The following is a 26,636-nucleotide window of genomic DNA, read 5'->3' as shown; positions in this document are numbered from 1 at the left end:
AAGCAGACACCAGCCCAGAGCCCAGGGGACCTGCGATTTAAAGTGATTCAGCTGATGAGAACCATCTTAAATTTGCTTTCTCTCCTATCAGCCCTCCCCTGCCCCATCTGACGGATGAGCTATTTACAGGGAAAGCATGAGCATGCATCCCTGGGCCATAAAGGCTGCCCAGCACTCCTGGGCTGGGGGAGGCAATGAAACAGCCACGGCAGCAAACGCTGCTCTACGTGTGCCCCTCCTGTGCTGGGAGAGCATCTTGCGCACGAGGCTTCCCAGGTGCCTGATAATTTATCTCTGGTTGTACAGCACACAGTGTCAGAGCACTGCACAGACACACACTGCCCTGCAAATGCCACAGAGGGTCCAGGAGAGTCCCCTGATGAAAAAAAAACGCCCCAGAAATCTACAAAAACCATACAGCAACACGGGGGTGTGCTGGCAGGGAGCAACGCCAGCGCACGCTCGTCCACCACTGCAAGTTCCACTACATCTCTCCGTAGCTTTGTACACCGCGCTAAAGCTCTCAGCAGCACAACCACCTCTTCATTCTGTAATGATGCTATTTATTTTAATAAGCGGCACAGAAAAAAAGGGCCTTTTAGAAGGTTAAAAAGATCAGTGATGTTTGAGACCTAAGAAATCGCTGATAAACTTCGAGTCAATAGTGGGTAAGTCTAAATTCTACAGGCAGTGAACCCGAGCGGGAAAATTCCTGCAGGAGTTTGACAGCATTTAAAAAAATGTACACTGAGTTGTAAGTGAAGTTTATTATTAGAAGAATTTGAAGGGGAAATCCAATTTAAAATTCTAATTTAAAATATAAATTAGCTAAACTAGGTTAAATACGGCACGCTACGTTGTAAAAAATATACACCGTAAGCACAGCTCTCCAGATGTTTGTTTCCGAGAATCAGCTGGCAAGATCCAACAATAAATGACTGCTCGGAGATGTGTATGTTTGCAAAGGGAAGTGTAGATATCATCTGAATTGGACAGGTCAAGTGTGGTGACAACATTATTAAAAAGCATAATACCTTGGAGAAAGGCAAGCATTCCAGAAACATTTGCCTCTGGGCTGAAATGAAACGTGAAAAAATGTGCATTTTTTGGAAAGATACGAGCAAGGGGAAGAATGACTCAGCATACAAATCCGTCCAGTCAGCAGGATGTGATCCCCGGGCTCGGACAGCCTGCCTGGCGAGGGAAGCAAAGCGGCGTGTGCGCATGGAGGGAGGGCAGGCCGGGGGTGCAGGCGGGGAGGAGGATTTGGGGTGCTGGGTGAGAGGGGTCATGGGGGAATTGCCCCGCTGGGGTGCTCAATTATCCGCTAATCAGCTGTGCAGAGCTACCAGGAGAATTTCTGCAGAATGCTCCTGGTATAATTTACTTATTTATTTTTATTTTCTGAGAGGAGAAGATCGTTTTTGAAGCAGGATTGCACGTGTCCCTTCAATTGGAGGGACTCAAAGCCTTCAGGTGCGAGTCGGAACAACCTCCTGATTGCAGCAGTGTTAATGCCCCTTCCCCCCTAATAAGCTGAGCGCCCTGGAGCTGGGAGGGTTAAATGTGTTTCGTCTTCCAATGTATTCTGGAGAAGGGGAAAAAATACCCATCTCCCCATTCCTAGCCGACAGACAGACAAACCCTCCCCGCCTCCAGCTCCCCCCTCAGCCTCTGGTAGCTCTAATCCAATATTATTATGTGAAAAATGGTTGGGCTAGCTATGGAGACAGTAAATTAAACGTTATGTATTAGTTTTTAGCGTGTGGTCCCGGGAAGAACGCCGGCCCCATTTATTCCACAAACCTCCTGAGCACCATGGCGATGACCTCTGGAAAAACGCAGGGCTAAACTAATCCCAAAGATGTCAATCTCGAGGCCTCTTCTACATACACTTGCAGTTTAGATTAATAAACTGTCTATTTTTAAATTGTGTGCAAGCACTTCAATTTTAAATACCTTGCCGGCATGTTAAGCACGGCGTTAGAGATGCCAAGTCACACTTCTCCTTCGCTGTTAGGAAACTCGACTTCATTTGTTTTTCTCATTTCCCTGAGACGTGGCACACTTTGCCTTGCAGCCCGTGACGGTGGGACGGCCGCGGGGCACGCGGGGAAGCAGGCTTAAGGGCTGAGAGATTGGGAAAGGTGCTGGAGAGCAGGGTGACTTCCACTTCTGCATCAGGCCAGGCTCTCTGCCCTCCTGATTTTGGCCTCTCTTTTCCCAAATCGTCACATTGGGGCTGTTTCCCAGGGGCTAAGTGGTGAGGATGTGTGGCCAAGCTGGGGCTCGCTCCCTCCCAGGTGCTGGTGACAGTGACACGACCCTGCTCCATCTCACCACCAGCATCTGGGAAGACGGCTGCAGGGGAAAAGGGCAGCGTTGCACCTGCCCTCCCAGCCCTCATGCACCCCTAAGCTGCAGGGCACACCCAAATTCTGGCTTCCCACCCCAAAAATGAGGCATGGCACGCTCTGCGTGCAGACAGGTGTGCCACGCTCGTTTCCTTGGGTACCAGTTTGGGAAGAGTTTGAGCTGCCGGGGTGAGAGCGTCCGCCTCTCCCTGGTGCCCCCTTCCCTGGCAAACCACAGCTCCCGGTGTCAAAGATGCTCGTGTGAGCCACCGTGCAGCCTCATATTTCTCCCTCCCCTTTAAATCATCTCTCCATTGGGTAAAGGCACTCTCTGCGGAGGTTATAAACCCTGAGAGGATCAGCCTGAGCATTACACCTGGGGCAAGCTAAATAAAAAAAGGTCACCGGCGCTTTTTAAACATGGACAAAAAAGCAGTAAAATGTGTTTGGAAAAAAAAATCTGGCATTAAATCATGACTTTTTGCCTGGCTTGCCTCATTAAAAGTGGCCTTTTGGAAGGTAAAATTATCATTGTAAGTGATAAGATCTTTAAGAAAATAATTCACGGCTTCTTCACCCTTTAATATGATAGCCGCCACCGGCTAATTTTTTTCTTAATGGCAACGAGGCCATCAATCTTGTCCGAGCCGTGTGCTCGCTCCTTCCTCCTGCCCCTCCTGCCTTGCTGGGCAGCCACGGCTCCGCTCGGCTTTTCCATCCTCCCCGTTTCGGTGCTCGGCAGGTTTGGCATGAGCCAGAGGTGCACAACGTTACCTCCATCGCTCCCCGGCTGCCCGTGCAGTGCGGGGTCGGAGCTGCACGAGGAGGGCACGTGTGTCTGGGTGCAGCTGCTGGAGCGAGGGATGGATGGAAACCGCCAGCCCCAACCCCAGCTGCTCGCTGGGGCAGCATCGGCACCGCTGACATCCCGCTTCCTCTCAAGGCCGGTCATTTGAGAGTGTTAAAGTGCTGGACTCCAGCTTTCTGATAGCCCTGGAAAAACACAGGGAGTCTATTTTTCTTAAACGATCCATCACAGCTGCTGTCAGCAGAACAAATATCCTAACTCTGCTTTTTATGTATCTATATGGTCCTTTTCTTTTCTTTTTTTTCTTCCTTTTTTTTTTTTTTTTGGCACAAAGTGTTCCCTGCTTGATGCATTCAGCTTTAACTCTGCCGCCTAAATAGGTACTTATCACTTAACATGGAGGTGATGGCTTGACATGTTTTCTGTCTCCTGCCCTCCCCTCCACGGTAGGGAAGCCGTCAAAGTGTTGCTAATAGCTGTTATCACTTGGGAACTGTAACCCGAAAGCAATGAGTGATACCAGGCCTGGCTGCGATTTTCCCCCTTCTCTCTGCTAGCCATTTGTTACGCTGTTGCTGGAGGATCCCTGACAAAAAGATGCCACTATTAGAGCTGACTTTCCTAGAAGCTTTCTGAGGGTCTACATTTGCTCCCGGGAAAGCGAGAGGCAAAATTGTCCAGTGGCTTTTAGCTGGCAGAGATAAAGGTGGGATGGAGCTGGGGATGAAAAGCTTAAACGTAGGAAGGGTGTGAATAGCGAGCAGAAATAACGGTGTCAGCAGTGAGCTGCTGATTTATTTCCGTGCATGCTACAGTTGCACCAGGGACTGCAGTGGAGCTTTGGGCCCCCTGGGGCAAGGCACAGAGGGGAAGGGAGCCCCCTCCAGCTGATCTGCCCGTGGAGACACCAGGATGGAGGGGACAGAGCCCTGGTCCTGGTGGATCTGGGACAGAAACCCCGCACCACATCCCTGTGTGCTCCTCCTGCCGGACGCAGCATCCCTCGGACCAAGGGGAGGGCACAGCTGTTTGGCCCAAAGGGAGCGAGGGGCTTTGTTCACAGGGTGATTTGCTTTATGGAATAAAACCTGGTGGAGATTTTTGTTGGAGTGGCTCTGGTATTTGTCACCCCAAGCTGGCAGCCGACACGCATCTGAGGTAATTTCCCCTCCTTCGCATACCTGTGGGCTGTTCTCGTGTCCCCGGCTCGGCTGTAGCCTTGCCCCAGTGTTCATATTTGGCTTTTTAATCTTTTCTCGTAAATCAGCATTAGAGGGAGGAGTGTGACATCCCTGAGCTCCCCCCGCAGTGAGTCCCTGACACAAGAGAAGGAGTCAAAGCCCTGGGGCCCCGACACCAGCCCCTGCTCCTACCACCAGACATGATACGCAGAAGTTAAATGATCACGCTGGAAATTTCATCTCGAGCCAGGCGGCTGGCAAGGGCTTAGCACAGCCATTCCATCAAGGTTTCAGGCTCCAAATCTTGCTTGCTTCAAAGCTCTTTTTCCTTGGAGGGCTTTAGTGGTCAAATTTCCCTCTAGGTGCTGTAATTCTCTCTCAAACTGTTCTGCGAGGCTGTAAAACTGCAGGGCGGGTGGGGGATCATGGGGCTGCAGCACGGTGGAGGTCTGGGGGCACCCAAGGTGCAAACCTCAGCAAAGCGACCGCTGGCATCTGCTGGGTGTAAGGAAGAGGGCTTGGCCTTGGCCCCTTGCTCCAATATTTTCTGGCAGCTGGGCCATTGGTGGGAAAGGCAATGTGCAGGAGAAGTGAAGGGGGGACGATGAACCCACAGCAAGCGCTGGGGAGCTTCACTTCCACAGCCTGACAGTGGCAAAAAGCACTCTTAGGTAGCTAGGAGGACATACTGTGGACTCAGGGAGGTCTGGGGCATGGCTTGCTGGGACACGTCTTCAGAAAGTGCCCTCCCAAGTGACTCTGGTGTCGGACTTTCCCATGGGGACCCGGGATGGCATGAAGGATTTTCAAACAATGACCAGCTCACACTGGAGAACGGCACCGTGGAGCCATGGTCTCAAGTTCAGTAAGAGCAAGGACAGCCTCCATCCCTTCCCATGGGCGTGAAGCATCTGTTCCCACTCCCATAGAAATGTCTCCTTGGTAAAGGACTTAATTCCCCACCCCTCCTCTTCCTCCTGGTGTCTTGGACATGCCATCAGAGAAGGATGCTGAGAGGGTCCAGGACTCACCTTGAAGTCCAATGCCTGAGAAACACCTTTCCCAGAGTGGGGACCCTGGTGTGCTTTCTGTGAAGGAGATGGGTTTTCAGCACTTTTTTTTTTTTTTTTTTTTTTGCACCTCTGTCTGCTGCAAAGCACAGGCACAAGGCAGCCCCAAGGCCTGTGGAGGCTGGATGGGCTGCCCAGCTCTCAGCAACATGAAGACCAGGGCACCAAAGGCTGTTGCAGGCCTTGGGGTGAGCATCCTGGCATGCAGTCTGGGCATACAGGGCGAAGACAACAGTGCTGTGGGTCACCTGTGGATGGCAGGACGTCTCGCAGCCACCACTCAGCTTGCTGTCACCAGCTTTGCTGGCTGAGTGGCAGTCAGGGTTGGACAGCAATCCCGCCCTGAGGCTCGCTGCGCTGCATACTCCGATCCACTGAGCTTGGTCTCTGCAAGGAAGCCCCGAGGATGCTGAGCACCGTGGTGCTGAGCACCACGTCTGTGCCACTCTCCTTGCCTCTCCAATGAGCCCAGGCCCCGGGCAGATGCGATGGCCACAGCCCCCAGTTTACAGGCCTCGCTTGGCCGTCACTGCCTCGGTCAGCCCTGATAATAGAAGAACCTGATACAATAATCCTGCATTCATTGCATCCTCTGTTGAGTGATTGGATTTTCTTTGACATATTGCCATGAAAATTGACCCAGCGTGGTGAGTGACAGCTCTTGAGGGGCAGGAGAGCGGGGAGCGAGGAGCGCGCTTACGTCTGGGCTCCTGCTGCCAGGAGAGGTGTCTGCAGGGGTAACTGTGGGGAAGGAATGGACTTTCCCAGAGGGTCTTCACATGCTAACATTGCTGAATTTCAGTGGGCACAGAGGGAGGCAGCGTCCTGGGCTGCCACCTCCTCCTCCCGAGCCCTGTGTGGTTACTAAGGGGGCTTTAATACCAAGCCCACCTGGCGGGGAAGCGCCCGGCCTGCCCGTGCCACACAGGCCTTGCCTCCCAGCAAAAGCCACCTAGAAATAATGAATCCTCCTGGGCTGAGAGGCTTTCAAGCTCTTTGAGAAGGGAATGAAAGATTTCCTGATTTCACCCTCTCCCTCCCTGCTCTCGTGGCTTCTTGAAGTTAATGTTCTTAGGCCCAGACGTGACGGGCAAAGGGAAAAGATCCATGTGGTGACAGGGGACGATTGATCTCCTTTACATAGAACGACTCTCCAGTCCCAGTTTAATCCCCTCGCTCAAGGCAAATGGGATTCTTTGTCAATGGAAACTTCAAAAGCCCGTCCCTGCCGAGAGATGGACCTTGTGCTTTATCTGCTGTCTGTCAGTCACTTGCTGCGTGTCCCTCCAAACAGCTCATCTGTCTTCCCACGCGTCCCTCTCCCGCTCAGGCGTTATTTCGCAGGTGCCCTTTCCAGCTCCTTTGGGACATCCAAAGGCAACCACAGGCCCTGTGGGTCTTTATTTTCCCTCACAGTTTTGGGAAACGGATGGGTTTACCTGGGAGCTATCCCTGCCTGCCGGGGGCACGCTGGCTCCCCATCCCCTGGCCTGGGGGGGCAGGCAGGGTGTTTATGTGCTTGGCGAGGCACCGGCCCTCACGGGGAAAGACTGGAGCTGCAATTTCTACCCCTGGTTTTGATGTCGTGTTCCAAGTGCTTCAAAAAATTACACAAAATATCCAGAAAAAAAAAAAAAAAAAGCCGATCAAGAGCTGAAGTTCCCAGCATTAAAGCTATCACAGAGGCTCCGTGGGCTGGCTGCATCAGGGTGCATGTGCCCTCCCCAAGCTACCGGCACCAAAAGTGAAGCAGAGCCTGGGCCAAATGCAGTGTGGTTTTCAGTGGCTGTGCAAGGGGACTGTGAGTGTCCAGCCATGCTCCTGGCCACCCATGTGCCTGCCCAAGCTCTGATCCTTCCCGCAGCAGCGTCATATTAAGGGCAGTTAATTAGTGAAGGATGCCTTTTGCAGTGATGCCACGATGTTTGGTGCATTTTGTTCAGGACTTCCTGAGCCAAGGGGATGGGAGGTGGGTACTGAGGGGATGGGGATCCAGCTGAGGAGGGGTTTTTCAGTGCTTTGGGCTCCTCCTCAGGTGTGCTTTGGTCCCCCCGAGGCAGCCCCACTCCCCTCTTCCAGAACTGGCATATGGCTCTGGCTCCGTAGCTTCCGTGCATGATTTCACAGCCTGAGCTCAGCGTGCGTGTGATCAGCTCTCATTAGCTGTCATTAGACACAATCTGGAGTCTTGGAGCCCACTGGGTCCTTCAGTTTCACTGTTCCCGAGCTGCACGGGGACCCGGCCGCTCCAGCACAGCGGGGGGATAGGGACAACATCCCCTTTGCTGGACTGGCCACAGAGCATGGCACTGCTGGGGACAGCCCAGGACGGCCACCTCCCTGGGGAACAGCGAGTGGCGGGGCAGGGATTGGGCTGGGAAGGCGATGGGGAGTAGGGAGCAGCCCTCCGGGGTAAAGCTTGCCAAGCTGTGCTCACTTACCTTGGGGGTGCCCGCTGCCATGGCATCCTTCAGGATGGAGTTCTTACTGCCAAGAGAGAAGAGAAGGGGGTCAGAGCCACGAAATCGCCGCGGTAGGCAGTGTGGGAGCTCAAACAGCAGAGCACACAGCTCCCCATCCCTGGAGCAAAGGGGGCCTCCTTGTCCTGGCCGAGGAGGGCACAGGAGGGCAGTGCCAGCCATTTCCCCAGCCTGCAGGGGCTGGAAAAAAATGGTCCAAGGAGCAGAGTCCAAGAACGGAGCCACCCAAACCCAGGTGCTGTTGCTGGCATGATGCAGGGTCCAGCCCTGTCCCCGGGATTTTCACAGCTCCTCTCCCACCCTGGGGAAAAGCGGGGAGCGAGCCTGTGGGGGCAATGGGAAGAAACCCACAGCAAGAGAAATGTGGGGTGGTGAGCCCAGCATGGGGTCAGGTGTGATAAAACAGGAGGAAGGGAAACAGAGGGAGATTAAATCAGCGTAAAGAGCAAGGGAAAGAAGATCCCCGCTGCTCCAGCCACTGCCGGAGGCTGGAGTGATTTGTTAATTCAGCTTGCTCCCTGTTTAGCAGTGAAGGAGGTTCCCGTCAGGGTGCTCCTCCTTGCCTGCCCTCACCAGCGGGAGATGCTATAGATTTAATAACACCTTCCCCCCTCCAGACAGGTTAAACTTGAAACAATTACGTATCAAAGCCGACATGGCGGGGAGGCCTGCACTGTAATTTTTTGGTTATTAAAGTAATCTCTCTCATGTAAATTCTCCTGCTAACATGCTGCAAACAGCATTAGGAAATAAATTATTTCCCCGTGATTCGATTTGTCAATGCAAAGCACCTGCAGCAGGCAAAAGGCTCTTGAAATATGCTGCCAGCCCCGGTGCCGGAGCTCGCAGGCGCAGGCTGGCGGGGCGGCTGGCTGCCCATAGCCCCGAGGAGGTGATGGATGGGTGGGTGGCGGGGGGGCTGCGGGGGGAGGTGGGGGCTGGAGGGCGGGGGGGGATGGAATTGTGTTTAATAACAAAATTTGTATGCAAGCCCACATCCCAGGCTAAGGATGAGTGATCGGCAGCCAGAAAGTATTAAAAAGCCTCGCTAAACAGATGCTGACAATAGAACAAGACATATCAAATCAGATCTACTTCAGGAGCATTAATACACACACGCGCACCCCCCCCCCCCCGCGCGCGCGCACGCCGCGCCGCACACACACGCTCCTTTCTTCTCAATCACAGCAATATGGGAGACATCAATAAATTTTTATGAGACTTTTAGAAGATCAACATGGTACTAGATGTGACAAAAAAGCAATGTGCCTGTCATGTTCGCTTTGTCGGGGACACTTTAGCCCCAGATGCCGAGCTGCAGTGGCAGCGGGGAGAAATTGAATTTGGCTGGCTTTAATCTGCCTTGATTTGGCAGATGGCTGGGTGTTATGAAATGAGAAGGGATGGAGGAAGGTGTTTTCTCCTGGGGCTATGGCCCCTTCCTTCCCCAGTGCCACCATCCTCGCCTTTGCCCCAAAACGGGGGGACACCCGTGCTTATCTGTCACCGCTGGGCCACCCCGAATGCCGGAGCACTGCTCCTGGCCCCGGGGTGTCGACGAGGTGCTTTAACATGAATCTGCAGCAAGTGGATGGTGTTCCCAGGTGTTCCCAGGGTGTGCTGCTCGATGCGGACATGAGCAGAGCATTTTGGGGGCATCACAGCCGCCATGCCCGGTAGCTGCTGCCCGCAGAGCGAGGGATGCTCTGCCGGATGCTGGTGGGGGTGCAGGATGCCACCACGCCCCATCCCACTGCTCTGCCACCTCCCTGGTCCCCCAGCCCTGCCACCACCTCCCACCTGGGTCACCGGCACGAGCAGCTGGGGATTTCTGCACCTCCCGCAATACCTTGACGTTCTGAATTGCCCAAAGTGTGAAACAACGCTTTTTTCTTTTATAATCCAAACACTAGGTTAAAAAAAAGCACAACTCATTTCCTCCCTTTTCTTGTTAAAGGTGTTTAAAATTATTCCTTTTAGAGGGCAAGAGGAAGAATCTCATTAATTCCTCCCAGAAATGGCTGTAGCACCAGGAAACCGGAGTTCCCAGGATGAGAGTTCCTCTGTTCGGCTGAAAGGTTACCATTGGGACCAGGAGGGAAGGGCTTGATTTAAATAACTTGGCAGAGTTCATATTATTCTCCATTTGGAGGACTGCTGACAACTATGCCCCTCCTTGCAGTTCAGCCCTGCTCTACAGCAGTCATTCGTTTTTATTTATTTCCTGGGATGGGCACAAGCTCTGGCCGCAAGCCCCCGCGATGTAAGGGTGGTCAGAGCAGGTTATTGCCCAGATCTCTCTCATCGAGGTTCCTGAGCCTTCCTCCAACCCATCCCATCACGACCACTGCTGGGACAGCCCTGTCTCTGCCTGGCTGCTCTCCTCCATCCCATTAAATGACCCCGTGCTACGCACGCCACCCTCCCTGCCTCCTAAGGATGCCGGAAGGGGCTGGGAATGGGGAGGCCATCAGCACAGAGAAGCCTTTCTGTCCATAAACACCACCGACAAATTAAAAATGGTAAAAGGGAAATCAAGACCTTTAAAGTTCAAACACTTTTCGGTGCCTTTTAAAGTTTTTTGCTCTAGGCCCTTGCAGAGAGCACAATCTTTGGAGACCTTGGGATTCTCTTTAATCACCCAGCCAGGCTGCAGTGGTCTGAAATGATTACACATTTACATAGTAATAACCCCAACACTCCCCACATTATTTCATGGCTAGCATATTTCCACTCGGAGAGTGATCCATGTGTTTTAAATTATAACCTGTACATAGGAAATTAGTTACTAAGTACGATATTCACAGGCTCGTCTGACACTTCTAATTAAGGTGATTTACACAGAATTATCCTACGAAATAAAAAAATGGTGTTTTGCTAGCTAATAAAATATAATTACTACCCGCTTTTATAAGTTACAGTTAGTTTTAATCTATTTGGGGAATTGTTTATCTAGTTCATTACAGCAAAACAACTTCTTTGCCTTTTAGGCAATCCCCCCCAAACTACCACATAAGAAAGGGAACGTCCTGGAGAGACCCAGCAGTTTGGGCAGCCTCGGTCTGTCCCCCGAAGGCTTTGCGTTTCCAAATGGGACCCACAGGGGCTGCGGCATCCCTGCGTGTGCGGATGCTCAGTGCCACTGCTGGGAACAACACGAGGTCCCCGCTCCGGTGGTGTTGGCCTGGAGAGGCACCCAATGGGCCCCCTTGCCGGAGGGCTCCACATTTATTTATTTTTATGGCTCCTGCCTTTTGGGATGTGCTTGCCAGGAGAAAAAAAAAAAAAAAAAAAAGAGTCACATGCGGGGAGTAGTCCCCTTACCATCCCCACGGATGGAAGCTGCTGCTTCCCATCCTGAGAGCCCAGGGCGTGAGCGGGAGGTTAAATCATCCAGTTGTGTTTTATCACGAGCAGGGCAGTACTTGTCCTTTTTCTTTAAGCTCTTGCAAGCCGGGAATGTTGTAGCAGCACTGGGAGACAGAGAGAGCTCCGAGGGGACACCTGGGCCCAGAGCAGTGGCAGCACTTGCCTAAAGTCACAGTGCCAGTGCCAGAAGAAGCCTGGGGGCTCCACGCAGCCACCTGAGCTCCCCAGGCATGGTCAAGTGGGATTTAATGTCACAGAGCCCCCAGCCAGGGTTAGGAGGAGCATCCCTCAGGGATGGGCTGTGCTCAGCACCTCCCCACGTAATTAATAACGACTGCATGAGAACAAATTCCTCGAGCCCGGGCAGTTACACGTGTTTGTGCTCAGCCCTTGCTGATGCTGCATTACGATGCTGCTGCTGCTATTTTCCAGCCCTGCAGAACAACCTCATCAGCCCCCGGGAGGTGACAGCACCAGCCAGAGCGCGTCCAGCTCCCGCACGGCACCCCGCAAAGCCAGAAGCTTTCTCCACGCCGTGGCCAGAAAGCTGCTGATTTATTTCTTTAAAAACAATCCGGTGGACACAATTTATTTTTAGCGGCTCGGGCGCCCAGCCTCGGGACAGAGCAGCGGCAGCGGAGCCGCACGGAGCGAACGCCGGCAGGGAATAAGCAGCAGCCGGGCAGAGAGGGAATTGGATTTTTGTGGACGCCAGTTTAAATAAGTGGAAGTGTCACTTGAAGCCTAAATAAGGAAATGAGGGTTTGATTATTTCTTTTTTCTTAAACTACACAAGGCCAAATCCTCACCCAGCCGCGGGTGACAGCTCCCCGGAGCAGCTGGACGTGATCCGTGCTGTCAGGGGAAGCATGTCGGGATTTTTAACCTGCTCCAAACGCTGATTTAACACCCCCTGCATCCGATGGGGAAAAGGGCCGAGGGATGGTAAAAATTGCCAAAGACCCTGGAGTGGGGCCCAGTAGCCCTCTGCACCTCCCCATCTGCGCTCCCCAAGTGCTCTCCCACTCAATATTTTTGAGCCCCCAGTGCCCAGCATGCAGGCAGCTGTGCCCAGCCCAGAGCAGCAGAAATGCATCCGGACCACCAAGCACCCCAGAGAGGGACCCCAGGTCCCTGCTTGCTCTGTCCCCTTCGTGCTCACAGCTCCTTTTTCCCTGCTGAGGTTTCCCCCCATCGCTGCCCGGGTGCCCCGTGCCCCCGCTCAGGGTGGGCGACAGGTTTCTGCGGGGTCTGGGTGGCAAAAAGCAGTGAAGGTGTGTGGGGCGAGGGTGGGATGGAAAAATGTGTCGCTCTTTGAAAAGGAGGTGGCTGGAAAAATCAAGAGGGAAGTCGGAGGGAAAGGTCATGCATGAGATTGATCCGGGGGGCTCTTTGCTACCGCGGCTGTAATGAGTGTTTAATTATTCCCAGCTCACGTGGCAGTTCAGAAGAGGCTCCGCAGAAGGCATGCGTCGCTCAAGGGAAAATAACCGACCGAGGATTTATTTCTCACCCCTGCTCTCTGTGCGTACCCATCCAGTGCTGGCCCCCCATGCAGCTCTGCACCCCCCTGCCTCCTCCTTTTCCCCCGTGGACCCGTGCCATGGGGTTAGGGCATCGGCTTTGGGCACTGCCAGTCTGCAGGCACTGCCGGGAGCACTTTTAGCACCTTAAGGTGACTGTCGAGTGAGGATGCACAGGAGTTTTCTTACCCATCCTGCAAACGGATGGCAGATGCTCTCAGCCCCAGGTCGTGGGGCTGCTCAGCATCCCGTAGGGGCTGCAGCGGGACGAAGGGTCGGGGCTGCGCTCTGTGCGCGCGGGGGGGCTGCAGGGTGCGCTCTGCCCTTTCTGTCCACGATTAATCTGCCACTGCGAGGGGCAGGGACACAAATCAGAGGGGGATGAAAGAGGATAAATCCACGGTATCAGCAGCACCGCATTCGCTAGATAATAAACAGACTCCTCTCCTCATAAATTTCCCTCCTTTCCCCCATGGTTCCCCACCAGTGACACCAGCAGGTGTGGACCTGGGCTCCTCCAAGCCTTCCTGGTGTCCCAGATGATGGAGAAAAGATGGGGACTCTGGTCTGGGCAGGAATCCTTCACCCCATACACACACCTGGGTGCAGTGGGGACAGACAGGACAGCTTTGGGGTGGCACAGTGAAACCCCATCCAAGGTCATGGGCTTTAGGTGGTGCTCGGGGCATTTGTTGGGTGACACCAGCACGTGGAGTGGGTGGTGGCAGCACTGCAGATGCATGGCAGGTGACCCTGTGCCCTACCCTAATGTCCTACAAATGCTGACACTGCCAGGTGGGTTTCTCTGGTGTTTAATTTAAATCTGGTAGGAGCCACGCTGCCACATGCCACGCATCCTGAATCCAGCCTTCCAGTTGCTGAGCAGCTCTTGCTGGGCAAGGGAGGATGCAAAAACCTTCCCTGCTCCATCCTGGAGGGAAATAGCTGCTCCCCAACACCGTCCCTGTCCCAGCAGCGTGGATTTTGCTGGGGGATGACGGCTGCAGGGCCAAGCCCGGAGGCACCCAGTCCCGTCGCCGCACGAAGTACGGTCAGGCACTTAATAGCACCTGTCCCCACCATCTCCAAGCGTGGATTTATGCCTCGAGGGGTCACCTCTGGTGAGACTCTAATAACACGACTTTATTAGCTTTCTTGTTCCTTCTTTTAAGATACAGGAGCACGGGGGGAGGAGGGCAGCAGCACCTCGCGAGGAAGAGGGGGGTGCATGGGTGGGAAGCGGCTGCCCTCGCGATTCCCCTTCTCGGTGACAAGGGGGAGAGGGAGAAAAATGATGCTCCCTCGAAATTTATCATGCACCCAATTACAATGTTAATTGGCAAGTCCCAGAAATCAATTAATTCGCAAATTTTTTTCAATTAAAAATTAAGATAAATCATAAAACGTTATTAAGCAAAGGCCAAACTCCGTGAACTTTTTTTTTTTTGTAGGCATCTGTTTTTTTTTTTTTAATTTAAATAAAAAAAAAGAGCTGTGTTGCCAAAGCCCGATGCCCTTGAGTGCCTTTGCTGAAGCGCAGGGGGCTGTCATCAGCAGGACTGGGCTGAAGACAGATAAAAAAATATCGACCAGTCGGACACACTGCTTCTGCTTTATTGATCAGGCGGGAATTTAACTTGCTGTGCATATCCACCGTGTCAGCAAGGGCCACGGGCGAAATTAAAAGTACTTGGCTTGGAGATGTCGCCTTGATACCGGGGGGTGGGGAGAGAGGGAGGGGGACGGAGAGGGGGAGCAGGGGAGGAAAGGAGAAGAAGGAGGTGGAAAGAAAGAAGAGGGAAAAAGCAGGAAGAGCGACAGAAGTCGAGGAGCGGGAGGGAGATGTTGAGTAGGGTCAACGCCTGCTTTTCCCCGGCTGCCATCTCATGTGTTGGCCTGGGCTCCTTGCCCTCTTTGGGGTGCTCTCAGGTGACTGATGCATATATGAGGGAGGGAAGCAGGATATGTTTTAGTGGGGCTCTGGACAAGAAGCCCCTCTCACCTCCAAATGCCTCCAATCTCCCTCGCCCAGAGGCTGGGGGACCTGCAATGCTCGCGCAAGAAGCCTGGGAAGTACCTGGCTGTCAGGTTAAAGTCCCCAGGCATAAATCGAGGAGACCTGAGGTGAGAGCCATGACCCTGCTGTGACACATGACAACAGAGCTAATTTGGGTTTTACGCTCTCTATTTATCCTGCTGGGCCTGGCAGCCTGGCTGCTCGCCCTCCCTGATCAGCCCGCTCCCACTCGGGGAAGGGCTTCTCAAAGGGCCCTTTGGGGAGGCTCAGGGCTCAGCACAACCCCCAGGGATGAAGCAGCCCCTCACCTGGGGCACTGTGAGGAGCAGCTGTACTTAAACACCAGGTGGCCCGAGCAGGAGAAGGGTCAGAGCCAGGTTTAGTAACTTGCTGGGGGTCCTACCTGTGGTGCCCTGCCAGGAGTAACACTGAGAGCCCGCAGCACCTGGGCATGCAGGGACCACATTGCTGGTGTGCCCTCACCTCGTCCATCAGCCCCAAGGTCTTTGGGTGGTTAGCACGGCACGACTTTAACCCAAAAGGCCACCAAACACTGAGGAAGGAACCCGTGAGGGGATATAAAATCCAGGATACTTCTCCACACACCTGGAGACATCTTTCAAGGACAGTGACCATCACCTGGGTTGAGGTGGAGTGACCAGGCCATCTCCCAAGGTCCTGTAGCCTTCACATTTTCCTCCTATATTGCCAACATCCCTGTTTCTCATTACCCCCCATGCCCGGAGCTGCCCCTGACCCCCAGGAGAGCCACTGCCTGGCAGGGCGAGGATGCTCGGTGCGGCGCCAGGCTCTGAGGCTGCATGTCGTGCTTCCAGCCTGGCTGCCAGGGGAGGGAGGGGTAAAAAGGGCAAGAGGAAAAGAGCCGACGTGCAAACGAGGGAGAGAGAGCTTCAGAGTGATGCTGAAGGGAGATTTAAACCTTGGCAGAGAAGCAGTGGGAGGTGCTGTGGGAGCTGGAGCTGCCTCAGGCCGGTGTTTGGCTCTTTCCCTCTCACATGGATCAAAACTGGCTCCAGGAGTCAGACTAACCCTCTCCTGGGCATTTTTCCTGCTGCTAAGCATCCAAACCCCTTAAATAAAGGGACAGAGACAGCCCTGCCTGAGCTCACACCGTCCTTTAGTCCCAAAAGTGGGAACAGAGCTGCTGTGGTCTGTCCCTGCTCCCCTCTCTGGGCCATTCCCCAGCTGTAACGATAAAAATGTTTCTTTGGGGAGGGGAAATCCCAGCTCTGAAGCACAACTTTGCTGCTGGTCACACAGGGAGGAATCTGCTAGGTGCCACACGGAAATAAAACACCCCCGCCAAATACATTTTTAAAAAGAGCACTGCATTTTCAAGAACAGGGCATCATGCTATTAAAAACCAGTGCATCCAAAGGCACATTTCCCAACCTTCAAGTGCTTGACTCAGCAACTGCGATATCGGTGATGCGACTTCCTAAGGCTTTTTAATGGCCCTCAAACCCAAGCCATAGCCCCAAACCTGCCTCTCTTCTCCACCCTGCCTCTCCCATGTTCCTATTCAGTCTCTGCCCAGGAAGCAGCGGGCAGGGTTTGAGCATTCCCATCCCCAGGAGCTGTGGCCAGCACGGGGCCCAGCTGTTATCAACATGAGCAAAACTCTCCTGACCCTAATTCTCAGGAACAGTCGCTCCGTTGCGACACTGCAGACGGAGCAGACACCAAGCAGTGAGGTGGTGGAGGTGACAGAGGGCAGTGGTTTCAGCAGTGTTGTCAGAGGAAAGCACTGCCAAAACCTGCCCTCTGTGCCTCGCCAGCTCTGTTCGTATTAACCTGCAGGAGCACGAGCAGAAATACACCTGTACGTGCAGGGGGATGTGTGTGCCTGCCTGCAGGAACACCCATGGGTGCTGCTTGTGACAGCTCAAACAAGGTGTAAAACAGGTGAACGTGAATCAAGGAGATCCACATGCAGTGCTCAGGTAGGCTTCATGCAGAGCATCCCTCCTGCCGCCGTGCTTGTGCTCCACCAAGGTGAGCTGGGAGGTAATTCCTCTTCGGAGGAGGAACACCAACAGTCCTGCCTTGCAAGAGTTAAACCCCATAAAAGCGAGGCTTGTAGTTTTGTTTTCTTTCAATTTATACCCTTCGCTTAAAGAGGTGGGGGGGGGGAGAAAGGAGGGAGAGAAAAAAGAAAGCCAGGTGACATATTCTAAGAGGGAGCACCGAAAATGTGTTAAGCACTTCAAAATCTCATATATTCAATCGGCCTCTGGCAAGACATCTGCCTAATGTTAGCGCTTAAATATCCTTTTCCATTTTACATGCATTCAAGTCTCATTTGAGCGAAATGAAACGGTATTATTAAAGGGAGATTTTGCACAAATGGCCTGAATTTGACATGTCAAGTTCAATGAGGCTGTTACATATGTAACACCGAGAAGGGCTCGGAGGCTGCCGGCTCTTGAAACAGCGCCAGTGGCTCAGAAATGAAATTTGCATTCAGAGAGCCTGGCCTCGCCGTGCGGAGCCGTGCGCGGGGCTCAGCCGGGTGGTGCCCGCCGTGCTGGTGCTGCCCACGGGGAAGGGCTGTCCCTGTCCCTTGGGGACAGCAAACCCGTCCCCACGGCCCAGCGAGGGGCACGTCGGCTGGGTGGGCAGCAGCACTTGGGTGGCTCCCTCCTGTCCCAGCTCCCGTGATCGCCTGGAGGAATCCCTTTTCCTCCTTCCCTTCCACTGCCTCCACCACGCGCTGCTGAGCTCTCTGCTCTGGCGACGCCCAAAAAACCCCGTTGGAGGCAACAGCACAGGGCAGCCCCACACTCCAGCCTCTCCCCTCTCCATCGGGCCCCAGGGCAGCCTCGTGGGCTGTGCTGTCTCGGGGGAATTCGGGGCTGCTGCCAGCACGCTGCCTCCCTGCAGCATCCCCAGTGCTGCAGGCTCAGCAGGCAGGAGGGGATCTGCCTTCCTAACCCCCCGTGTTGGAAATTTATGATTTTGTTGCAAATCATTAAGGTTTATTAAAACTTAACAGCGCAAGCCATGATTGGCTACATCCTCTTTAAATTAAGGAAAAAAAAAGAAAAAAAGAGGCCCTTGGAAAGCAGCCCCCCGGTTCGCTTCTCCCCATCAGGCTGATCAGTAACAGCTGCTCAGCCATTTCGGTAACGAGTCGGCATTGGCAGGGAGCGGCCAGGGCTGCCGGTGCCCGTCACGTTTATAGGCCTACATTTTATTTTTATGTTTATTGGGTTATTTGAGATCATTATTAGTTTCTCTCTCCTCTTGCTGATGTGTTCTCGCTCCCGGCTCCTGCGGACAAGGAGGGTGGGGGAACGGGAGAAGGGGCCACCCGAGGGATGGAGCCCCTATCCTGCCCTCCGCAGCGGGCACACCGGCACCGTGCACGGCCGCTGCCTGCAGCTCAGCCTGCTTCGCCCCAACCCGCAGCCTAGATTGAGTGTTATCTATCACGGAGCGGAGGGAGTCGTTATTTAATAATTAATCAAGACCTCTGCTTCTTCTTCGCCGCCTGCGTGGCCGAGCGGAGCGGGCGAGGGAAGCGAGGGCAAGCCGGGGAGAGCTGTCTCCTCTCTAACTGCTGCTGTTATTTAAAGGAATAATGCCATTCTTTTTCATTTGTCAGCTGGCCCACAATGGCCCTTGTCACGCTTTATGATTTAGAGTTTCCTTTCCTTTCCCATTAAACGCCACCTTCCCATCACCGCCTCGCGCCAGCCGTCCTCCGCGCCTGGCTCGCGGTTTCAGTTTCGCTCTGATATTGGCCCAACTTCTTTGATGGGCTCCTCGGAGCGCTAATTGCTTCTGTTCATTTAAACCTGTTCACTAATTTGCAGTGGCCCTTTATTAAGTTGGATGCGGCCCAAATTACGCCATAAATTACGCTCGCGAGGGGAGCGGGTGTCGCGGGGGATAAATGGGCTGGCTCTTCCCTGCGTCCTCCTTCTCTGCGCACCACCGGGGAGCGCAGGATCTGGCCCGACGCTGTGCGGGTGCTCCCTCTGACAGGTCCCAGCCCACCTGGGGACCTCTCTGGTTCTCCCCCTCCGTTTCTCTTCCCTCTGTAATGTTTATTGCTCGGTTGCAAAGAAGATCCCAGCCAAGCTGGGGCAGGGATGGATCCGGCTACCTCTGTGCTTGCCGCAGCCGCGTGGAGCCCCTTGCCATGGCAGACATGCACGCCCTGGTGCAGGTGCTCTCCCTCCTCGCCTACCACCTGGTGACGTAACTCAGCCTCTAGCCCTCCGTTTGATTCCTTTCCTCACCTTTTAATGACCGGGGAATTCATTAATAATTGAAATAAACACGCTCTTTTCCAAGGCTGCTGAGTTTTATTATGGCAGGGGCAGGGATCTGCCAACCCTTGGCTGCAGCCATTTCCTAAATAACTGCTAGCAGTTAAAATGCAATTATTATTATTTTATTTTATTTTATTTTTTTAAAAAAGAGGACTTTGCTGTGCTGGGGAAAGCGGCAGGAGCTGAAGGCAGCCGAGGAGCAGCGTGCATGCACACTGCAGTCCTGCTCCATCATGGGACATGTCCTGGCCATGGCAGCATCCCATGAAGCCAGGATGGGACAAGGCTGAGGGTACCAGGGCTCTTGCTGTTTTGCTCTGCTCATGGCTCTACCTCCATCTCCTCTGGCATCCCAGACTGGAGGTGCCGCGGGTGGCTGCTTACCTGATGTTCAGCTGGGTCAGCTTCTCCAGCTCCTGCTCCATGTGCTCCTGCAGCTCCCCAGGGCGAAGGAGGACCTGGCAGATGGGGCAGATGGGAGCCTGGCTGTCAAACAACGTCGCTTTCTTTTTGCCTGCAGGGAAGGAAAAGAGGGGAGAAAGCTTTAGCTCCTGTGCAGCCTCAGTCCTGGGGAGGTGGCCGAAAGCAGCATCACCTGCACCCTGCTCTGAGCCCTGTCCCCCAGCAGTTTGGTTTGGGTACAGCGGCTTTAGGACAGATTTTCTCATCACTGCTGCTCCTGAGCAGCAGGCACAGAGGGGGTCTGGTGGAGTCTAGAAATCAGCAAGCTTTTTTCTAGTATATCCCCATTTCTCTTTTCTCATGCTCCTTGTGGCAGGGACTGGCCCTGTCCTGCAGACAGGCACGAGGGCATCCCAGTGACACAGTGTGGGGGGAAACAGCCCCATTTCTGGGGTGCCCCTCCATAACCCCAGCTTTCCCCATTTCCAGAGCAGACAACTCGGCTCAGAGATGGATGTCACAGTGTTCCTCTCTGTTCCTATTAACTAAACAGAAAATTAAGAAGAGCCATCTTAATGCCCCTTGGCACCCCTGGAGCCAGGTGGTCAGGACCCCAAAGGGCAGAGCCGTTCGCCCCTGGACGTGGGTGCTGCTGTTCCCCTCCTTGTCCCCAAACACCACCCCTCCACGTCCCCAGCCCCGCCAGCTTTCCCTGCTCCGAAGCCAATTTCCTCCAGCTCGGAAACTTTACTGCCCCCTCTGTAAGGAATATACAGTGCCTATTTAACCTAAAATAAAACTCTAAAGCAAACAGTGAAGTTTCAATAAAAGGGGAAAAAAAAGCCCAGGAGTGCCTGGGCCCCTCTCTCTCGGCTGTATTAGCAGCTCTGCTCATGAGAGGGCGTGCGGAGCCCGGCTCAGATGGCTGCGGCGGGGAGGAACATGCTTTATAGCCGCCTGTTGTCATCCAACGCCAACCCTCCTGCTGGATTATTTATTTATGTATTAGACATGGATCAAATTGGTTAAATCCGAGCGAGAGGCAGTAATGCACAATAAAGCAGCCGGTGCTGGATACGAGGGGGTTACGTGCGGCGTGGCCTTCCAATCAGAAGCCAAAAGGTGCCATTTTATGGCTCCTAACAATGGCACAGTCCAGTTAAATGCATCCCCGTTAAAGGAATAGACCTTCTCCAAGTATAAAGCATTGGTGCAGGCAGCTTTACTGGGGCCCTGCTGCTCGCTGTGTAAGCGCCTGGCGCAGGCGTTTAACGAGAGGAAGGGTCTGAAGGAAGCTGGAGAGTCACCTTGGCCCATTGCTGCCTTCCAGCAGGACCCAGCACATGTGCCTGGGCTGCTGCCAGGATATCACCTGCCCTCTTCTTCAGCCTCCCGACAGAAGAGGAGGGAAACTGAGGCACGGAGAGGGGCAGCATTATGGGGCTTCCCCTGCCTCGCCTGGATCTCCATCCACCGGGAACTGTCCCACATGCGGATCCGGTGGAGAGCCCAAGCTGGACTTGAGTTGATCCCAACAGCTCCTTGAGGAGCCCCGGGCACATAGTTCAGCTCCTCGTCCCCCCATCCCGATCCCCCCGCAGCATATGGGGGGACGAGGGGTGCTGCCACATGGCTGGGAGCACCTCCCTCTTTCTTTCTCCTGCCCCCATCTTTAATAATGCCCAGAAACCAAGCCCAAAGAAGCAGCTCCTGCTGGCCCTTGCGGGAAAGGTCGGCATTTCAGTAATTCCACCTTCCTGCTGGAGCCTTTCCACTTTTGTGTAGCGGGGGCCCAAAATAGCCCAGGAGCATCCCCGACCACCTGCTATTTATAACCCCAACTTCGCAGCAAAACAATGGAGCTGTCTGAGTCTCCTTCCCAAAATAAACAGGCAGCCTTTGAGCGGACGGGAAATCCTGCTGGATCCCCGCTGCGGGGCGTGCAGATGGACGGGGGACCGGGCTGCCCTCCGCCCTCCTGCCTTGGCCACTGCCGTGGGACCTGCCAGCCCCCGTCTGCCACCCTCAGCCTGGGATGGGGACACTCACGGAGGGTGACCTGGAGGTTGGGGGGTGTTTGCTCGGGGGGGTGATGGATGATCCTGGACTGTGGTGGCAGTGGTGGGATGGGCAGCACTGGACATGCAGTTAGGGTCCCACCTAGGGACCAGGTGCTGCTCTCCCTGCTTGCTCCTTGTGGGTTGTTGGTTGGCATGCAGAGCTGAATTTGGGTTTCAACATCTGGGCAACTGGGAGGGATCTCAGGCCATGGGACGGAGCTTTGCTGCCTTCCACGGCCATTCCCAACCCCAGCCCAGCAGGACGGGACGAGCAGCAGTGGCCTTCTGCACCACCTACACCAACGACATCGCGACGACTCCGTGTCGGGGAAGGACGTGACGGCTGTCACCCTGCATCTGCTCAGAAGGTGCTGTGACAGCGGAGCAAGGTCCCCTGGCCCCAGTGAGCGTGGGGGGCTGTGGCTCAGGCTACAGCAAGGGCTTCAAGAGGGGCAGGAGAGCAGGGCCCCCGCAACACTGCCAAGCCCCCGGTGTACAGCCTGAAAGCAGGAGGCAGAGGAGCCCCGGCTCCTGGCCCAAGGGGCTTACAGCCGTGCTTTGGCAGGCGCTGGGCTAAGTGACAGTGACAGGCAGAGGGGAGGGGACAGTCCTGGTGCCAGCAGGACACCTACGCCAGCCTCCCCAGCTCTGCCAAGCTCCCTGTGTTTCTCCCTGGATCAGCAGGGCCGCATCTGCAGCGTGCCCAGGGGCCCCATGCTCGCCCACGCTGCCACGTCCCACAGCACCCAGCTCCGTGCCACGCAGTGCTGGGTGTCAGTGAGGGAGAGGACAGAAATCTCCAGTATTTGGGAATCTCCAGTATTTGGGTTTTTATCTCCTCTCTGGAGCTGGGGCACTCTGGTGTCCAGGAAGAGAAGAGGATGCTGCGTGTGGCTGGACCAGGGTGAAACGCGGGGTCCAGGTTCCCGAGCAAGCTGGCCCCGTGCCTGCACCAGCAGCAAGTGCTCCCCGTCCTGCCCTGTGCCAAACCTGCTCCTGGGAGACCCTGAATGGCTCTTTTCAGGCTTTTGTTTTTTGGCAGCTGTGTTTTTGTTTTCCTTGCCCCTCTCTCTTGCCGCCGCTCGGCTCCAGTGTTTACCCTCCTCGTCTCTGCCGCACTCCCCCCCGCCGACCCCCCGCTCGCCGGTGCCAGAGAGATGAAAAGGCAGAGCTGTGGTGCTCCCGCTGTTTGCATGGTCTCCTGGGCTCCGCGGAAATGTTGAACTCCAAGTGTTGAAACTGAATATTTCCTGCTCCGACAGCCGAGCGCCCGATGCGCAGACGCACCCCTGCGCGGAGGAATTTGTCCACGGGCCCCGTCAGAGGGCGTCTGCAAACGGATCCCAGCCCAGGTGGGGAACGATCCCGAACCCTCCCGATCCTGCTGGGGATGGAGGGACAGATCCTGGCCTCAGCCACGCCGACACGAATCCAGTGTAATTCCACTGGGTCCTGAGCCAGCCTGATCCACCCCAAAGGGCTCCTAACAGAACCTGCGCGCCAGGCTGGGAGCTGGGCTCGGACCTGCTGAGGACTTGCTGGAAAAACTGGCCACAACAAAGATGGGAAAAGCTATTCTGGAGAATTTCAGTAGAAAAAAAGGGACCCAGCCCACCAACGGCCCCAACAGCATGTGATGTATGCAGACCTTCACCACTACGTAGCACAAAAGCTCCCAAGTCACTCTGCGTGAGCAAAGTTAACAAGGCACGAGGGCTCGCCCTGCCCAGGAGCTCAGCAAGTTGCCAAGTTAATGGAATAAATTGTTTATAATTAAACTTGTTGCTCAGCTCTGCTACTGCAAAGCCAGCACAGCTCGCCGGGTGCCACCGTGGGTGGCACATGTGGGTGGTGGCAGGTGGGAAATGCTCATGGGGACATGTTCCCTGCTGAGGATCTGCTTCATCTTGCCTAAAGGCCCTTCACTGGGCAGCCTCCAGGACATCGATCCAGGTCTCAGAGTATCTTCTCACCATGCTGTCCTTCCTCACGGCCATTAGAAACTCTCCCTTTCTTCACCTTGTCCCCGGGAGGACCAGCACTGCTCTCCCAACTCCTAATTTTCCGGCATCTCAAACTGTTTTCCACTTGTCTGAGTCCAGAAACCCCCCCTTCTCTGAGATGCCTCCCTCCATTTCATCCTCCCATTTTCTCTCTCTCCCTCTTAAACACTCCATCATTTAACACCCATCACAGCCGGTTGATCTGAAACCCTCCTGAATAGCAATGACCCCGTGCCGGGGCCCCGCATGCCGCTCCTGGGGCCGTGCCGGAGCCAGGTGGGTGGTAATGGAAGTGCTGACACCGGCTCCTTGACAGCACCGCCGCTGCCAGCGCCTGTAATAATCCCTCCTGGCTCCCCCTCGGCTCGGCTTCTGCGGCGATTATTTTCCATTCGGTGATGGGCCTGCTGTTATTTGTGTACTGATAGCAGATATCTCGTGTGACAAGCTTCCTTTCCTTCCAGCTCAAAAAACAATAATTCAAAGAAAGCCCCATATTAGCTTGGAAATAGCCAAGCGCTCGCTCCTCTCCCCGCGAGCCCGCGCAGCATCTGAGGAGGCTGGCGTGGCGCAGCCCCAACAGTAAGTGGTGGGGAAGGGGCTTCCATGGCCAGGGGAGGGTGACAACAGGCGATGAAGGTGGAGGTGGCTCTGGGCAGCACAGAGCACCTGTCCCTGCAACAGCAGAGCCGCTTTGAAGGAGAAAAACTTCTTGGTGGTAAGGGAAGGGAGCAGGGTAGCGTTGCTCATCGCTGTCCCATCTCCCTGCCACGCAGGATGATTTAATGGTGTGCTCTTGGGGCCGCATCCTGTCGGCTGGGTGCCTTCTGGGGTCCTGCTGGCTTTGGTTGGGCACAAAAAGTGTCCGGATCACTGTGGAGTCACCCTGTGTTGAGCAGAGCTGCAGTTCTCCGGAGCAGGTGCATTTTGGAGGGCAGTGCATGCAGGAAGGGAGCAGGGGTCCCGAAAAGTGGCTTTTTTGCAAGCTAAGGCTTTGGAGGAGGCACCTCTCCGTGCCACCACAGGCACCAGCAGAAGCTGGACAGGTGTTTGTTTGACAGTTCCTGGGCCAGCACATGGAACGGGGCCACCCCTGCCTTGAATCCAAGTAAGGGGCAGGGGTTTGTACGGCTGTGGTCAGGGAGGACAGACAGACAGAGGGACCTCTGTGACCCCACGAGCAAACCGGGCCGCAGCAAAGAGCCAAACTCAGCCCCTGCATCCCTGCAAAGAGCCCAATCCCCGGTAAGCTGCTGGGCTGCCAAGCAGCTTAGCAAATACACCTGCTTCTCCCGAGGCTAAAAAAAAATCTACGGTGGGATCCAAGGCAGCAAAGCTTGCTAAAATATTGACTTCCTTCCAAAGAAAAGAGTTGCTCTCGCATCTGCCTCTCTGGGTGCAAAGTTGCGCGGCGCTGCTGCCCGGTGGCCCCTGGGGACTGGCTCCGTGTGTCCCCCTGGGGCCCTGGGGGACACCGCAGGGGAGGCTCCTTGGAAGGGAGGCACGGCCCCGTCCCATTCTGGCACCATGTTTCTGGTGGGCTGCCGAGAACCCTCCCAAAGCCCAGGACCCCAGGGTCCCCTCCCAGAGCCACCTCGCCATCCGGGCTCTCTGTCCGCGGAGATCGCGGCTGCCCACCGCAGGATGGAGGAAGATGGATTGAGCTGGGCAATAATTTAAGAAACTGAGTGAGTCTGTACATCCAATCACTTTACAAATCAGGGGAAAAGGAGAGAGGAGGAAAGGAAGGAGGGGGGGGGGGGAAGTGAAAAGGCCGCGCAGGGAAATGCATCACAATTACTGTCTCAGCTCTAATGAGGAGCCTGTCATGAGGCTGTCATCCTGCGGAAAGCCACCTACTCAGAAAGATTCAATAAAAAAGTAGCAGAGAGATAAAAAAGAGATATATTTCAGCCCTTGCTAATATTCTTTTCATTTGTCCCAGCACAAAATAAGATACTGCACTTAACCGGCTCGGTTAAAATGAAAAGCGGGGGGGGGGCGGGAAGGGAGCAGCATTGATCAATACCACTAAAAGCCGGGAGACACGGTGATGGAGTGCAATTTTTTTGTCTGTGCTGAAGCATAGCAGAGGCCCGGGTGGGGTAATTTATGATTCGCACGCATGCTGGCTAACTAGAGGCTGACAAGACAATGAATCCTCGATGAGAGGAGCGCGGGCCGGGAAGGGAGACGGTGACAGGGTCCTGGGAGGGTGAGAGGAAGAGGAGGGCTGGGGCCCCGTCGCTTCAGAATGCTCCAAGTGCTTGCAGAACGAGGTGCTCTGGGGCTGCGCATCCAGGAGTGGCAGCCTGGTGACATCCACCTGGCCTCTGAACCCGTTTGCTGGTACAAGGGGCACTTTTTGTCCCTTGCCCAAGCAGCCCACTGAGCTGGGGTAGCTGCTGGCCCTGTGGGACAGGTTGGAGAGGAGGAGATGCTCAGCTGCATCGCCGAAGCGTGCCTCGATAACCGGTGCTCCGCATCAGTTCCTGGGATGGAAAGACCTGCAGCAAAGCACCTTCTGCTGGCTGCCAAAAAGTGACGACAGTGGGAACTGGAGAAGGTGGGAGTTTCGCAGGAACATCTTGGTGTCTGGATGGGAGCCCACAGGAGAGCTGGGTCTGCTGCCCCAGGCACTATGTGGGGCCTGCTCCATGCCCCGATTGCTTCCTACGTACCCCAAACCAGGGTGCAGAGGTGAGGGCGAGCAGCAGCCCTTCACTGGGGCTGGGGAGCACTGGAGGGGCTCCTCTGGGTGCCCACAGGTCCCACGCACCCTGTGCAGTGCACATCTGCATCCTCCTGCTCCTCTCCATCCCCGATGGAGCAGCTCCCATGCCCTTGATGTGTGGACAACCCATTTGGTTGGGGTTACACCGAACTGTGCCCGCAATTTGAAGGGCCGATGGGGCAGAGCCTTTCCCTGCCTCCCACCCGCTCCCTCCCCCCCAGCTTCCAGCTCCTCTCCTCCCTCGGGGGTGTGTGGGGCACATATCGAAAACACAGATATTGAACTGTCAAAACTATTTCCTACAAGAAAATAGATTCATCAGCTTGCAGCACGC

General features: G+C 54.8%; 1 protein-coding gene across 3 annotated transcripts in view; it reads right to left on the bottom strand.

The window, feature by feature from the left end:
• Window positions 1-26,636, bottom strand: part of RNF220 (ring finger protein 220) — a 188,520-nt gene that overhangs the window by 60,564 nt on the left and 101,320 nt on the right. For all 3 annotated transcript variants that reach the window (XM_035537837.2, XM_035537838.2, XM_035537840.2), the window contains 2 exons: window positions 19,488-19,617; window positions 7,855-7,900 (listed from right to left, as the gene is read on the bottom strand). In XM_035537837.2, coding sequence (XP_035393730.1) covers window positions 7,855-7,900; window positions 19,488-19,617 — 176 coding nt within the window. The remainder of the gene's footprint in view (window positions 1-7,854; window positions 7,901-19,487; window positions 19,618-26,636) is intronic.

Source organism: Cygnus atratus, chromosome 8 (assembly GCF_013377495.2).
Source record: "Cygnus atratus isolate AKBS03 ecotype Queensland, Australia chromosome 8, CAtr_DNAZoo_HiC_assembly, whole genome shotgun sequence".
Lineage (NCBI taxonomy): Eukaryota > Metazoa > Chordata > Aves > Anseriformes > Anatidae > Cygnus > Cygnus atratus.
Note: the sequence above shows the minus strand (reverse complement) of the source record. Positions and strands in the feature narration are given on the sequence as shown.